General features: G+C 40.5%; 1 protein-coding gene across 1 annotated transcript in view; it reads right to left on the bottom strand.

The window, feature by feature from the left end:
• Positions 1 to 5,364: 5,364 nt before the first annotated feature.
• NHERF1 (NHERF family PDZ scaffold protein 1) overlaps positions 5,365 to 15,892 on the bottom strand; it is a 71,784-nt gene continuing 61,256 nt past the window's right edge. The window contains exons 5-6 of the mRNA XM_081321884.1: positions 13,058 to 13,156; positions 5,365 to 11,289 (exon numbers count right to left, since the gene is read on the bottom strand). Coding sequence (XP_081178010.1) covers positions 11,122 to 11,289; positions 13,058 to 13,156 — 267 coding nt within the window. The 3' untranslated portion in view covers positions 5,365 to 11,121. The remainder of the gene's footprint in view (positions 11,290 to 13,057; positions 13,157 to 15,892) is intronic.

Here is a 15,892-nt window from a genome sequence, read left to right as displayed (position 1 = left end):
TTTTGCTAGGCTCATTAAAGTTATGTGGGTTTTTTTAAAAGCTTTTAGTTTCACTGCTGCTTTCAGTAATTTTAAATTGTTTTAAAATAAACCACCTGGAGTCGTTGCATATAAATAGAATAGCGTATAAATTTAGAATTCAGAAAAATCCATTAATCAACGTAAGAATACTGTAATTATTTCTACCTACTTTTGGCTCTAGCTAATGCCATTTCTTTTAGTTTTACCTCCTGCATAATCCCCAAGAGATTTTTCCCCCAAAATATTATCTTGCAGAAAAAAGTTGCAATCCTATCTTGCTTCTCCTCAACCTACTTAGACTTTTTTCTTATTTCCAAAAATCAGGAGGAGACGGGTTGCACTTTTTCCAACTAAATTTTTATTTAAAAAAATCATAATTTTGTGCTCATTGCATCATTTCCAGAATCTGTACTAATGGACTGACAATCTTCTGGAGATTTTGCAATCTATAGTTTCAGATCACATAATTCCACAGCTCCATACTTGACAGCAGGGGTGAGGAAAACGGATCTTCCCAAATCTTCCAAATCTAAGGATCTCTCCGGTTCAGCAATCTTCACATCTGTTGGGGCTGCAAAGCCATTTATGTCTTACAGAACATGCAATCAAGAATGAATTTGCAAGTTAAGATTGCTGGGTATTACTGAGTCTCACCCATGATTCCCAAAAGATCTAGCTGGGTGACCTGCTTGAAGCCAGTAGAGCAGCAAATTGTATGCATCGTCCCCTGTGCCAAGAAATGATCGCAAGAGGGCAGCCATGGAGCAAGATGCAATTTGGGTCTGTAGAGTCTTTGACAATCTAATGAAGTTGTTAACCCTCTCTCCTCACTTGAAAGATGATTTGCAATTTACAAAATGTGCTATTGTAACTCTGCTCAATGGAAAGTAGAAAAACTAAATTGTTTGAACAGTGGCCTACCTCATATCCTTGAAAAGATGGAGTTGCTATTTTAGCTTCTTTCTCACACTATTCTCCCAATTGATCTGATCCTGAATTTAGCTTCTGATTTCAGGAGCAACTTGACAGAGGAATTGTTTCTTCAGTGATTTCATTTGTTTAAACATTTTTCCTATGTGCAAAAGATATGTAAAATGTCATTTTTATGGTTAGGGCATAATCGGCATAGTCATACTCCACTCAGTATCAAGGATGCAGCTGTAGAGGTGGTCAACAGTATTAAGTATCTGGGGGTGCAGATAACTAACAATCTGCATTGGTCTCTCCAGACATCATCCTTAGTGAAGCGTGCAAACCAGGGTCTGCATTTCCTGCGTCGGATGAGGAGAGCACAACTTTCTCCTTCTGTCCTGGCCACTTTTTACAGAAGCACAACTGAGAGCATTTTAACAAACTGCATCATTGACTGGTTTGGTGGCAGCAGTGCCTCAGATAGGAAGTCCATACAGAGAATGGTAAGGACAGCTGAGAAGATCATAGGAAGTTCGCTCCCTGGTATTCAGAATGGGGCTTATAAGCGCTATGTGCTTAGAGCTCAAAGCATTGTTAGAAACCCCATACACCCACTTTACGGTTTGTTTCTGTTGGTCCCATCTGGGAGGAGGTTTTGAAGTATTTCTAGCAGGACTACCTGATTCTGTAATAGCTTTGTTACCTATGCCATGCGTCTAGTAAACTCGCAAGATTCATTTTTGTCACCATGCACATGTATACATAATCCGGACTAGACTGTTGTTTCTCAGTATCATATATGTGGGTATGTGCATAATTCTGTATTTATTTATTTATTTTTGTCATATTTATGTAGTGTATATCGGAGGTGGTGACCCTTTAAGAGCTGTATGCAATGAAATTTCATTTTAATGTATGCCGATCAGTTTACATTCACAGTGGCAATAAAGTTATTATTCTATTCTTTTCATAGAGGCAGAAGCAAGATAGATGGCAGCCAATCACTTACAAGAGAAAAAAGCCATGAGATTCTTCTCACAACCATACCTATTTAGGATATGAGCTGAATTTATTTCTGTCTAAATTAATACAATGTTCAGGGGAGGTGCGGATTAACTTCAACCTATGCCCCACATTAAAGCATGTTTAAGGGGGTATGTGTTTGTGTGTGTATGAACAAAGATTTTATCCCAGCACTATCACATCCTGATAAATCAAGTGGCACAAAATTGCACACCCTAATTTATGCTCTCAATGCTATTTCCTTTCTATGTTTCTTCTTGTTTGGTGTGTGTATGTTTGGGTCAAATGCTATTTGGCTACTCTACTTTTATTAATGGAATCAGTTTTGCCCTCCTCTTCTTTGGAGAAGAGGAGTAGGAAAAAGACATATCATTGTGAAATGAATGGAAGACTGCACTGTGGAGAAAGAAATACAAATAGAGAAATACCAATACTCAAAGTCAAGGTAGGGTTATCTGTAAAAGAGATGGTTAAGAAGCTACTTTGGTTAAGAAGTGTGGGAGACAGAGAAGAACTATCAACTGGACATCACTGAACATTTTAAAACTAAATTCATTTCTAGTGCCCAGATACAAATAATCAAAGGATGTTCTGATTTCATTCCTGTGCAGAAATTGTGATGGTAAAGGCTAGTTTGCCTCAAATCTGAATATATCGACCACATCGACCATGGTATCCTGCTGCGGCGTCTCAGGGGATTGGGAGTGGGAGGCACAGTTCTTCGGTGGTTCTCCTCCTATCTCCTGGGACGTTCGCAGTCGGTGTTGGCAGGAGGGCAGAGGTCGACCCCAAGGTCGTTTGTGGAGTTCCTCAGGGGTCGGTCCTCTCGCCTCTCCCGTTCAACATCTACATGAAACCGCTGGGTGAGATCATTCATGGTTTTGGAGTTGGGTATCATCAGTACGCTGATGATACCCAGCTTTTCATTTCGACCCCAAACCACCCCAGTGATGCCCTCGACGTGATGTCCCGTTGCCTGGAGGCGGTTCGGGTCTGGATGGGGAGGAACAGACTTCAGCTCAACCCTGACAAGACTGAGTGGCTGTGCATTCCGGCATCCCGGGATATTCAGAATATTCCACCTCTCTCTATGGGGGGTGAGCTTTTACCCCCCGTAGATAGGGCTCGCAACTTGGGAGTCCTCCTAGATTCGCGTCTCACTCTGGAAGATCATATAGTAGCTGTGACTAGGGGGGCTTTCGCCCAGGTTCACCTGGTGCGCCAGTTGCGGCCCTATCTAGACCGGGATGCCCTGTGTACGGTCACTCATGCGCTCGTGACCTCTCGTCTGGACTACTGCAATGCTCTCTACATGGGGCTTCCCTTGAAGACCACTCGGAGGCTCCAGCTGGTACAGAATGCAGCCACGAGAGTTGTCTTGGGAGTCTCCCGGTACTCCCATGTTACACCTTTGCTCCGCGAGCTGCATTGGTTACCAGTTGTCTTCCAGGTGAGATTCAAGGTTTTGGTAATGGTTTTTAAGGCCCTACATGGCATGGGTCCGGAGTACCTCGGGGACCACCTGCTGCCGGCGTCAACTTCCCTCCGCCCTGTGCGTTCCCACAGAGAGGGCCTCCTCAGGGTGCCTCCAGTCAGAGAATGTCGGCTGGTGGCCCCCAGGGGGAGGGCCTTCTCTGTGGGCGCTCTGGCTTTATGGAATCAGCTGCCGGTCGAGCTCCGGATGGCACCTGACCTTCGCTCCTTCCGACGCGGTCTGAAGACCCATCTATTTGAACACGCTGGCCTGGCCTGATGGGGGATATGTTGGGGTTTTAATGGGGATTTTTATATTGTTATTGTTTTAGCTGGGCTACTATTTAATTCTTTTTAATTCTTGTATCCTGTATTTTTTATATGTGCCCTGTTCACCGCCCTGAGTCCTTCGGGAGAAGGGCGGTATACAAATATAATAATAATAAATAATAATAATAAATAATAATAAATAATAATAATAATAATAATAATAATAATAATAATAATAATAAATAATAATAATAATAATAATAATTAATAATAATAATAATAATAATAATAATAATAATAATAATAATAATAATAATAATAATAATAATAATAATAATAATAATAATAATAATAATAATAATATGGCTGTATTATTGTAATTTTATTGACAACAACACAGAAGTGGTTTGTCATTGCTCTCCTTTGGAGGATGAACTGTTAGTTTCCTAGTGTAGTTTATAGCTCTGGTATTTTTTGAGTTTCTCACATCCAGGCCAAAATTTGCTTAGATATTAATCTCCAACAAGGTCTCTTAGATGTTGCCATGTGTCACAGGTAGGACATATAATTAAAAGATGGAAGGAGCATGGAAATAAAGAACATTGGCAGTAATGAGAATCCTTCAGCACATTTGAGGAAAGAAAGCACGTGTGATTTTTCTGACACAATCTACTTCTTTTTAAATTACACTCCTGAGCTTCACATGAGGCTTAAGGTCATGCTGATAAACCAGGAGATGCAAGCACATGTTCATTGAACCACAAATACATTTGGATAACTGCTGTCCTTGGTGCCTCATGGGCAAAGATGTCTTTGTAAATCCAGTCTTAATCTTGCGATGGAAACTCTATAACTCATGCTGGAGACACAAAAACACTTTCCTTCATCAAATTAACATTTTAGGGACCACTACAGTGGGAAGGTAACAGCGGTCCTTGTGCCTTTGGTGTCTAGTCATGCCGGCCACATGACCACGGAGACGTCCTCGGACAAACGCTGGCTCTTCGGCTTTGAAACAGAGATGAGCACCGGCCCCTAGAGTCGGAAACGACTAGCAAGCATGTGCGGGGGAACCTTTACCTTTACCTTTAAGTTCAGGGCCTACACTTGCTGAAGAAGCAAATGAGGAAGGGAAAACAGAACACCGTGGAGATAGCTTCAAGCTTCTTACCCATCCAATGTATAATTTAGTTCAATTTGAGGGGCTGCCACAAAGAAGAGGGGGGTTAACCTATTTTCTAAAGCACCAGAAGGCAAGACAAGAAACAATGGATAGAAACTAATCAAGGAGAGAATCAACCTAGAACTAAGGAGACATTTCCTAACAGTGAGAACAATTAACCAGTGGAACAGCTTTCCCTCAGAAGTTCATCGTTGGAAGCTTTTAAGGGGACTGGACAACCACTTGTCTGAAATCATATATGGTCTCCTTGAGCAGAGGATTGGACTAGAAGACCTCCAAGGTCCCTTCCAAGTCTGTTATTCTGTAAATGAATATCAAGTTCTCAGACAAGATTCTAGTCTACAGAATCAGCTGTACTTAACAACTTAAGCATAATGTCTGACCTTCAATTTTACCTTTAATGAAAACTGATTGCAAGAAATATTGAATCCAACATGTCAAGAAGATCAACCTTTACCTTAAGAGTAATTTTTTAATGATATTTACATTTTAATGATATTTGTGGAAATTTGTGTTTCTAATTCCAGACTAGTCAATGCATAAGTTCAGAGGTACAATGGAGACAAGAATTATTTAGGAATCTATGAAGGAGGGGGAAAAGACAACAGTTGTGGCTATAGTTATGGCTGTTTCAGGTTCATCACCGATGCTCAGCTGAGTGTTTGGAGAGCTCCAAATGGGGTGAGAATAGGCCAGCATAAGTGCAGCTCCTTCCAACCTCTTTCTTCAAGTAGCAGCTCTGGAGAGGAGTTTTACTTCATGCTTGCTCGACTCTGAACATTAACAAAGCAGGCTTCAGGTTGTAACCACCGCTCACCGCACTCACATTCAGGCATACAGAAGTCTTAGGTTCTCCATACATCCTGATAATCATGGCCTGGAGATACCCATCTAAGCACATTTAAAATAATATTAAAACATTTTCTCATATATAAAAGATAAGATGAAATTTAAACAACAACAAAAAAGATAAAAGTGAAAAAAGTATAAGATAGAAACAAGAAAAGTTGCAAAGAAGCAACTCCAGATCCTCTTTACAGAAGTTACAGTCAAATATAAGTTCACACCTCCCTCTTTAAAATTACATCCTCTCTTCTTCCCATTATTCAGTCCTTTTGAATCAACAAATCCATAAATTACGAAATCATTCCATTGTTTCCCCAATTCTCAGCAAGAGGTCCATAAAAGCTTTCAAATCTTTAACAAAAGTACATGTTATCTTGTCCCCTATCAAACAGCTCAATTTTGCTATTTCTGCTAATTGCATCATCTTCACCTCTATTGTGGGTGTTTCAGTATTTTTCCATCTTTATGCATTCAATAGTCTTGCTGCATTTATCATATACAAAACCAATCTTCCATAGGTCTTTTCTTACGGGCTATCCATAAGTCCCAATTCAAAAGAAGTTCAGGTTAATATTAATCTTTAACGTTCTCTCTATCATGTGTGTTTGTATCCAGTTTTTTGCACACCATGCATGGTTAAATGATCCTTCACGTTTTCCTTATTTCCAACAATGATTGGAGCCATTAATCAAATTTAGAGGATGCTGCCTCCGTATCATCCCCAGTTCACCATGGGTACAGCCATTTATATTCCAAAACAGCAGTGTTTTCTTCTCCCCACACAAGGCTTGGTGCACAAATGATGCGTAACTGTTCAATCATCATCCTGGTAATGACATAATCAGGGACTGGATTCTGCTGAACTCCTATTCATTAGGTGAGATTGCTGCAAGCATAACCCTGTCTCTCCCACCATTTTTAGAATAGAATAGAATTGGAATTTTAGCATCAGTTGTAAGAGAAAGTTGATTTCTGTTGAGACAACTTTGTTCTTTCTTCCTTGTTTTGCTACCTTGGAGCATATATCACTTTTGGATATTTGGAAGCCAGGATAAAATTGACTAAGATCTTCCAGCTCCAATGATAGAAAGAAAGAACATGTCTGCTAGTTTGCTAGAGGACTGGTAAAACTGCCCAGCTGACAGGACAAAGTGTGTGTGTGTAGGGGGGAAATTCTCTTCAAATGAAATGTGAGCTGCCTCCTACTTCATTCTGCAACCCTCCTCCAATCTATCAGGTGGACTACATTTGGACAGAGATTTACCAGACTTTCAGAAGCTTGGCAGACTTGTTTATTCTTCTTTCCAGAAGATCAACAGATTTGCCCTCAGAAAAAAATCTAAGTGAGAATTTACTGGGGTGAAGCACCTCAGAAACTAGAGCTTCCATTTCATGGACACCTGTCCCCCCCCCCTTCTGCACACGTTTGTGCACACACACGTGTGCGCACACCCACCCACCCACACCCACTCACACACATTGGATAGGGGCGCTACCCTTAAAAATGCTCAAATAATTAAGTTACAGACAGGATTACCTGTTTCTTTACTGAGGTAGATTAGATTTTTGTCATAAGCACACTGACATATTCTTATGCTGACTGAGAGGAGGAGGAATAAACATTGATGTGGCTCTGCCAATCACACCTTATTGCAACCTACCATGATGGGATGAGGACTTTTCTGAGAGAAACAACCTACATCCATGCACTGGCTTTCAGTGAAAACACAAACCCTGTTCCCCCCCCCTCCAAACATGATATGGCTAGCATTTCTAAAGCTGTTTCTAGATGTAGTTCTTGTTTGCATTGCACTTTATATATTATTGATGCAAGAATAAAGTCCTGATGCTCTGGAGTTCATGACATAAATGGTAAGTTGTTATCATTTTCCACTGCAGTGGACATTGCACTTAGTAGTCTGGCAGGATTTGTTAAGCAAAGGCAGAAAGTTTAATATCTACTTATCTGGGAATAAGCTGTACTGTACACAATGGGATTTATTCAGTCATTAAATTTGCCTAGGATTGCGCCGTAAATGACACAGTTTTCAGAGAACACGTGAATTAGCTGAACAACCTGGTACACTGAGGAATTATAAAGCAGGTTTCAGCCTATTAAATGCTAATGCTGATTTGATATGGGCCAAACCCTTTATATTATTACAGAGTTTAAGATTTGTGCGACAGCTCTGGCCCTAAAATAAAACTGAAATAATTGGCAAACTGATGTCCTGCAGATAATTTGTCCCTCTCTGGCAAGCAGATGGTGAAAGCTGGACAATCAAGCCTGGCCTAGTTAAGCGGAAACAATTTGGTGATTTTAATGAGTATAGGGTGACTCTTTCTAAGAGATTATTGGCTTAAAGTTATTAAGGTGTCATTAGGAATTCTTCAGAGATTTGAATCTGGTATTGCTCCATGATCTACCCTCATCCCCACCTATCAGTGGGTCCTGCCCTTTGCCCTTCAAAAGCAGTTTGACTTGTAATTAGAAACTTCATCACAAGCTATTCTCAATATCATGCAAAGCTGGATCTGCTGGCTTCTCTTTCAGGCACAATATTAATGTTGTATGAACACATAAAGATGGTGGGTTTTCAAGGCTCTCTGAAAAGAAATTGCAAAGCACTTTTCATCAGGAGGAGAAAAAGTCAGAGCTCTAAAAGCAAACATACTTCAAACAGTCTCTCTAGGACAGATCCTGTTTACTGTTCATGATCCTGAGTAGCAGGAATAGAAAGGGAAATATTTTGAAATGGAGAGTTCAGGACGGAAGCTAAGTAAAATAGCTGTGCCCAGAAGCCCTTCACATTTTATTGGAGGCCCCACTGGTAGATTAATGTAATCAACTGATTATGCCATAAACTTCCAAGGACTCCAGTCCACTTCATCAGGCAACTGATGGGTTTATTATCGTGCATTTGATTAAGTGAATAATAATTCACAGAGGCATTAAAAATGTTGACTTTTAAGGTTCCATATGGCTCTTGGCTATTTTTGCAGCAACAGATTAACCTGGCTTCTCTGGCAACCATTTCACAAGAAAGTCCTTTGGGGCCAATGGGATGCCACCAATCGGCTAATTTATAATTAAGTTAGCAAACCCCAAGCACTCCCAAAACCTTGTGATACTTCAAAGCATCTTTGAGATCAAGCCAACCTAAATCTGATCAGTGCCTAAGTTGGGAACCACCTTGGATTCACATGTAAACTGCCTGTATCTATCCTAAACATGGATATTTATTCTCTCCTGCTCTAATGCAATCATTTTTAATAACTTTCCAAAAAGAAAAATCAGATTGGTCAACCCTTATCAAGCAGGGTCCTTGAGGGCTTTAATGAAGAATGGGAGAGCCATTTGATAAAGCCTTTGCTTTCCTGATCTTCTTTGGCCTTTGCCTGATTGCCTGTTGTAAAATGTTTCCCAAGTACAAGGCCCGACACATTGATTTGAGAACTACTTGAGATAACCATATTATATCACACAAAGGACTTACTGACAGCAAACAGTACACCACAGAAAATGATAAGGCAGGTCAGTCTTGTGGACAAATTGTCACCCTACTCTTACTGGCAACACCTGATTCATATGAATGCAACATCATAGATTCTTACCTGAACTTTCTGGCTAAGAGTGGCACATTGGCCTTAAAGGCATAGATTGTTTTAACAAGACTTCATTCTACAAACACATCCCTTCAAATTTATAGATCATGCTGACTTGTGTTTCTAGTTTCAAGCAGAAGCAGATCCTGTCATGCATTTCTCCAGTCCCAGGAACAGAGCTAGGCTGAAAAAGAGGCTGATGAGGGTGCCAAGTTTCTCCTGCCTATTGCCTTGTCAATTTTATTTTTCGTTTTGGTTGAGTATTGACATGGCTTTGCTCACCTAACTTGGCAGAAAAAAGAAAACAATTGCAGGTAAGATGGTGATTTCTATCTCCCCAAAGTCTGATATATTATCCAGTCCAATATGCAGAGACATGTTTTGGAGAGTGGAAAATATTGTGCGTGTGTTATTTGTGTTACATCGGTGAGCTGCTGGCCTTGGATTTACAGCTCTCACTATGCCCCAGTTAAGGTTATAAGTTAAGTTATAAGACTTGAGAGATTGGCTAGTCTTACGTAGACTTCAGCTTTCACATACATTGTGACCTGTGTATGTGACTGTACAAAAAATACTTAATTTTAAATAAGCACACAAAATCAAGGCAGCATTTTGTTCCAATAAACAGATTCTCTTGCACTTGACATCAAACATTAATCAAGGAAAACAAAAACAAAACAAAACCTTATGGAAGAGGAATGATTTTTATACTATACAGATACAGGGAAATGAGCCATAATTAGAAAACAATTCCAGAAATGAAACACTATATCAGTAAGTTGTTAATTAATCATGATTATTGAGAACCCTGATTGGCTCCATTTCTGGAGTAAATTGAGCGCAGGATATTATCCTTGTGTGCTTTCAACTGCTGCATTAGGTACAACTCCTGGTCACATCCCCTGGCCAAAAGAAAGCAAATCTCACAGGCTCTCTTTCAATTATTCCTCTTCCCACTCTTTGAAAGCTCCAAAGCACAAAGCAAGAAGTATTGGGTCTTGCCTACTAAGCCCAATCTTGCAGTGGCAATCCAGGAGTGTCTTTACCAAAAAAGAGAGAAGACAATAGAGCATCAGAAATATTTCTCTCCAGTCGCAGCAGAGCAGTTCCTTGAAAAGAGGACAGAGCACTGCCTCACAAAAGGATGTTCATTTGTAATCAAATTAGGAATTAAAGTACTCTATGCAAGCTTAGACTATTGTCCCCGATGTGACATAGTCTGGAATAGTTCAATCAGCATCTAATGTAATTTCTCTGAAGAGAGCCAGTTGAGATCTACAGGGATTAATGGTTTTAGATGTTTAACTTCAGCTATCCTAAGAGTTAATGGACCTACAGTACAGCTATGCATCACACTGTCCCCCTTTTTCAGCATGGCACCTGACATATGACATCCTTGTCCTGTGCATACATTCTCTTTGTATATAGATATGTGTATGTATATATCTTCTACTACAGATCCAACAGAGACACCAAATTCATACTGGATTCACATCCACAAGCTAGCTTAAGCTATTTATATAGAGGGTGTGTGAAAATGTCTCATCATCCTCTTTAAATAACAACTGCTTCTCCAAAATAGTGTGGCAGAATAATCAGGCCCTATGTTTGCCCTTTCAGGTGGCCCAGGGCAAGACAAGATCTACATTTCCAAGCAAAGGGAGAGGAAGAGACGAAGGGCAAGGAAATGTATCTAGGGGGCAGGAATGCTTAGGAGAAGGGGAAGGGGAGGCCAGATTTTCCAATATTGCCCTTACATCACCTCCCTGCTTGAGGGTTGAGTTACTTCACAGGTTGCTAAAGAGTTCGTTTTTCTTGCTCCAGTCCATTTGTGGTGCCCGTTTGCTGGTACGTTTCTGATGGGCACGCTCTTTGGCTACTGCCAGGGGAATGTCCCAGTCAAGAATGGGATTGGATGTGGTGCTGAGCTTCTCCTCCTTCTCATGAGAATACAGCTGTAAGAACGAAAGGGTGCAAAAACAGACAATGGAGTACCCAGTGGTTATCAGCTCTTCTGCAAAAACAACATCTGTCTTATGCATGACCCAAAGCCAAGGCACTTATTACTGGGTGCACTTACACCACCCATCTCTCTATCGTTTGTCGTAGTCACAAGTATGAAGTCTATGAAGGCACCTAGCAGGTAGATTATTTTTGTCTCCTCCCGGTTGGTATTATAGGGCCTAGAATATTTTGGCCTGATGCAGGATGGGAAAAGGTTAACCTTAAAAAGGGTACCTTTAACTTTTTTTAAATTATTGTTATTGTGAACCTATGAGAAAAAGAAGAAGCCAAATTACAATGGAAACACTGCAGCAGAAGCAGTTGTGACTTGTGGGTCCCTTCTGCTATCCTGCTCTGTGACCACAGGCTAGAGAGTCAGAGAGCAGTGAGGTGCGTCATTGTTCTTTAATTTCCTGTCCGGGTTCACACAGCCATGACTATAAGCCAGGGGTCTTCAAACTTGGCCATTTTATGACTTGTGACGCCTGCTATAAGCCATGATTCTAGATTGTGGTTAATGTTCTCTCATTCACCCTAATTCATATTTCATTTAGCATGCAAACACATCTGTTGATCGCTATTCAATTGTTAATTTTTGTTTTTTAAAAAAAATACTTTAAGCACAGGTTAGCTTTAGGCTGAACAAATGAAATCAAAGTAAAAGTCAGTTTGGTCTAGTGTTTAAGCCACACAGCCATGCCCAAAGTGGTTCTACAAGACCACACTACCACCATAATGTGCAAAAAGGATCCTATCCACTTTGGGAGCCTGCAGAAAAAGCCTGTAAGGCTAGACTAAATAACTCTCCTTTAGGCATTCACGGAATTCAGCCTCATCCACTTTCGGGACCATACTCACACAGTATTAAAATATGCCACATTTGGGATTTTCCACTGGATACATACAGAAACGGCTTGGGTGACCCTGCCTAATATCAGATTTGCTTTATGGCCAAAGGGGATATTAGTCCTTTTTTTTTCAAAATACAGTTCTCAAAGAAAAGTAATGATACACAGTTCCAGTTTGACATTATATTCTCAATCTAATTTGGTGCCTCACATTATTGCCCCTGAAATAACTCTCCCTAGAGGCAATTAGATCCTTAAATTGGTGTTAGATGCAAATAGCAAATCAGCTCCCTTCAATTGTTTTAAGCAGGAACATCTTACAGTTCCTGATCTGCTACCAAATCTCCAATAGCTATTTCTCACCAAATTAAAAGTAGAAGCATTTAACAAACTTCTTTTTAAAAAAAGTATGGGTAATGTAATCTTTTCAAGCAGCTGCAAAAAATAACTGCAGAAGTTTTACTTGTTATCACTGACCCATTGTGGCACAGTGTTTAGAATGCAGTATTTCAGGCTGACTCTGCTCACTGCCAGGAGTTTGATCCTGAGTCAAGGTTGACTCAGCCTTCCATCTTTCCATGGCTGGTAAAATGAAAGCCCAGATTGTTGAGGAAAATATGCTGCCCCTATAAAGTGCTTAGAGAGTGCTGTAAAACACTATGGAGCAGTATAAGTGTTATTGCTATTGCTGTCTTATTAAGAGAAAAATGTTTCTTTTACCAAAGAAACTGGGACCTGGTTTCTCCATCACTGCAAAATAGCACCATAGGCATCCTTTTGGTCTTTGAGATAGTCGAAGGAATATTTATCTACACCGCTCCGCCTCACTCATCACCCCCATTTGCCTACTACATCCAGACTGTGTTCATACCTCAATGGAAGGTTCACTTAGAGTTGAAGAAGGAGACACGGTCATAGGGCTAGAAGGGCTTTCAGGAGTAATCTCTGATTGTTCATCTCTAAGGTTCCCCTAGAAGTAAAAAAGAAAAACTTGAAACTTAATGGCAGAAGAAGGCTCTTTAAGCAGTAGGCATAGCTGTCATGGTTCCGACAGATGAAACTCTTCAAAGAACTTCGAGGCATTGTTTACCGTTAAAGAATCTTTATTCAAGTGGCATAGCATCGGCACGTACATGTAGAAGCCAAAATCTGAATTCCCCTCCCCTGAACACATAGTATCAAAGCACAATTCCCTCCTCTAATCAGCAGTCATAAATCACATTCTCCAATTATTTTTAAATGCAGACTTTCTCTCCAATTCTCCAACCCCGCCATTTCTTATCATCTCTTATTTCAGACAACCTTGAATCATACACTACTATGATATTGTTATGTCTAACTAATTCCCATACACATTCTTCCTCCTCCACCCAGTATCATCTAATTCTAACTCACAAGTTATAGAAAAAGGCTGCATCTCCATATGTTGTCAAGGCAAGAACATCCAATGTTAGCAGCGTTGACAATAGCATTATTTCAAATTAAAGGCAGTGGAACTAAACACATTTTATTGCAATGCTGTCCTTTAAAGCATTGCAATAAAATGTGTTCAGTTCCACTGCTAGTCCATTCTTGTTTTGCTTTATGAGAATTTGAGGAATATCATGATGATTTCATAGTCCTATTTCCCAACTGAATTGTTAACTGCTATCCCACATTAGCTTCCCATAAGGGACTGGTCAGTCTGTCTAGTCTAGTAAACACCCTGTGTCCATTCTTTCTTCTCAAGATCATTGTCTGCTGTATCAAGATTCATTTAAATTCTCTCCTGACCTGCTGGCAACAAGGCCAGAAAAAGTCTTATTAACATACAACACAAGGGTAACAAGTTGATTCAAAAGAATTTTTCTTGCAGAATTCTGAGCTGTGGGGGCAGTAGTAAATCTTCACTTTCCCCGGGAACTGTTAGTAGGGGGGAATGTTTCTTTATTTGACCAAGAAGCTGTATGAGCTATCTTTTCTGTTTTGACCAATTATTTGAGGACATTAGAAACAATATAGAATTAGAAAGTAAAACAGAATGGATGCCACAGAAGCTATTTTGGAAAGGGGGTGACCACCCAATGAGTGGGACATCATGTCCAGCAGCTATTATTTTCTTCCTCTGCTAACTTCATCTCTTTTTTAAAAAAAAAATCAAGGGACCAGAAGCAGCATAATTCTTCCTCACAAGTTAGAACAGATTCCCCTTTCATGTTACTTGCCTTTGGACCAATAATTTTTTTATCCACTTGGGAAAACATTTTTTCCCAATTGTTTTTACACCAATGACTGTATTCAGATGGTAAAAATGACCAAGTATTATTGCAATAAGCCACTCCTTTTCCAGTTCTTCTGCTTCCCCTATTTATTACAGTTGATCATGCTGCCAAAAACTCTAAAGTATGAATCATGATTAGGAAAAGCAAGCGAGTTTGATAATTTGTGGCTAAAGGCTTGCTTGTTTCCACTAAACATAGTTAAAACTAACCGTAATTTGTCCAGATTTGAATAATAAGCAAATTGTTGAATAAAAACTCCCTTACAGCAGGCTTGTGTTGGGTATTCTCATAGTGCTCTTGTGCAGTGTTTTTCAACCTTTTTTGGGCAAAGGCACACTTGTTTCATGAAAAAAATCACGAGGCACTCCACCGTTTTCCGCACCGTTGGGCCTCCCCACGGTCGCTACACGAACGGTCGTAAGTTGAGGATGGCCTGTGTTCTCAAGGGGTTGGACTAGATGACCTCCAAGGTCCCTTCCAACTTATTATTATTATTATTATTATTATTATTATTATTATTATTATTATTATTATTATTATTATTATTATTATTATTATTCTCTTTATTTTATTTTATTTTGGGGCTTTTGTTTGTTTTTGCTGTGAAGGAAAAGGAAAGCTTGCATTTCTTTTTAATTTATCTTTCTGTATTTTCTTTTTTCTCTTCTTTTCTTTTTTCCTTCCTTCCTTCCCTCTCTTCCCTCCCTCTCTTTTCTTTCTTTATCTTCCTTCCTTCCTTTCTCTCTCCCACTTTCTTTCCCTCCCTCTCTCAATTTCTTGATTTCTACTTGCTGTGGAAATTGGAAGCTACTTGCATTTCTTTTTAATTTTTCTTTCTGCATTTTTCTCCTTCATTTATTTTTCTTTCTCTTTCTTTCTTTCTTTCCTTCTTTCTTTCTTTTCTCTTTCTTTCTTTCTCTTTCTTTTCTCTTTCTTTCTTTCTATCTTTCTTCCTTTCTTTCCTGCCTTTCTCTCTCCCACTTTCTTTCCCTCCCTCTCCCGGTGCCCAGCCGAGGCCGTGCAACAGGCAACAGCCTCCTCAGGGCTCAGCCAGCCAGAACTCACCCTCCCGTCTAGCTCAGCCCGTTCGGTAAAAATGCCGAACGGGCTCAGAAGGCGTTCCCAGGCACTCCGCCGCAGGCCCCAGGCGCCCTGTCGTTCGGAACGGCCCGGCCACTTTAGGTCCAGGTTCCCCGCCGCCCGACTCATCTTCGGCGGCCTCAGAAACATTGCCGCCGCCGCGGGTCAGGCCCAGCAGACCCGGACCGGCACACCAACATCTCCCGCGGCCTCTGCAAGTTGTTACGGCACCGGGAACTCCCGGTGCCCAGCCGAGGCCGTGCAACAGGCAACAGCCTCCTCAGGGCTCAGCCAGCCAGAACTCACCCTCCCGTCTAGCTCAGCCGCGGGCCACGGCCATCTTCTCCGGAGGGAGGTAAAAAAAA

Source organism: Vipera berus (genome assembly GCF_964194415.1).
Source record: "Vipera berus genome assembly, chromosome: 2".
NCBI classification, from domain to species: domain Eukaryota; kingdom Metazoa; phylum Chordata; class Lepidosauria; order Squamata; family Viperidae; genus Vipera; species Vipera berus.
The sequence above is the reverse complement of the archived record's forward strand: the minus strand, read 5'-3'. Positions and strand labels throughout refer to the sequence as shown.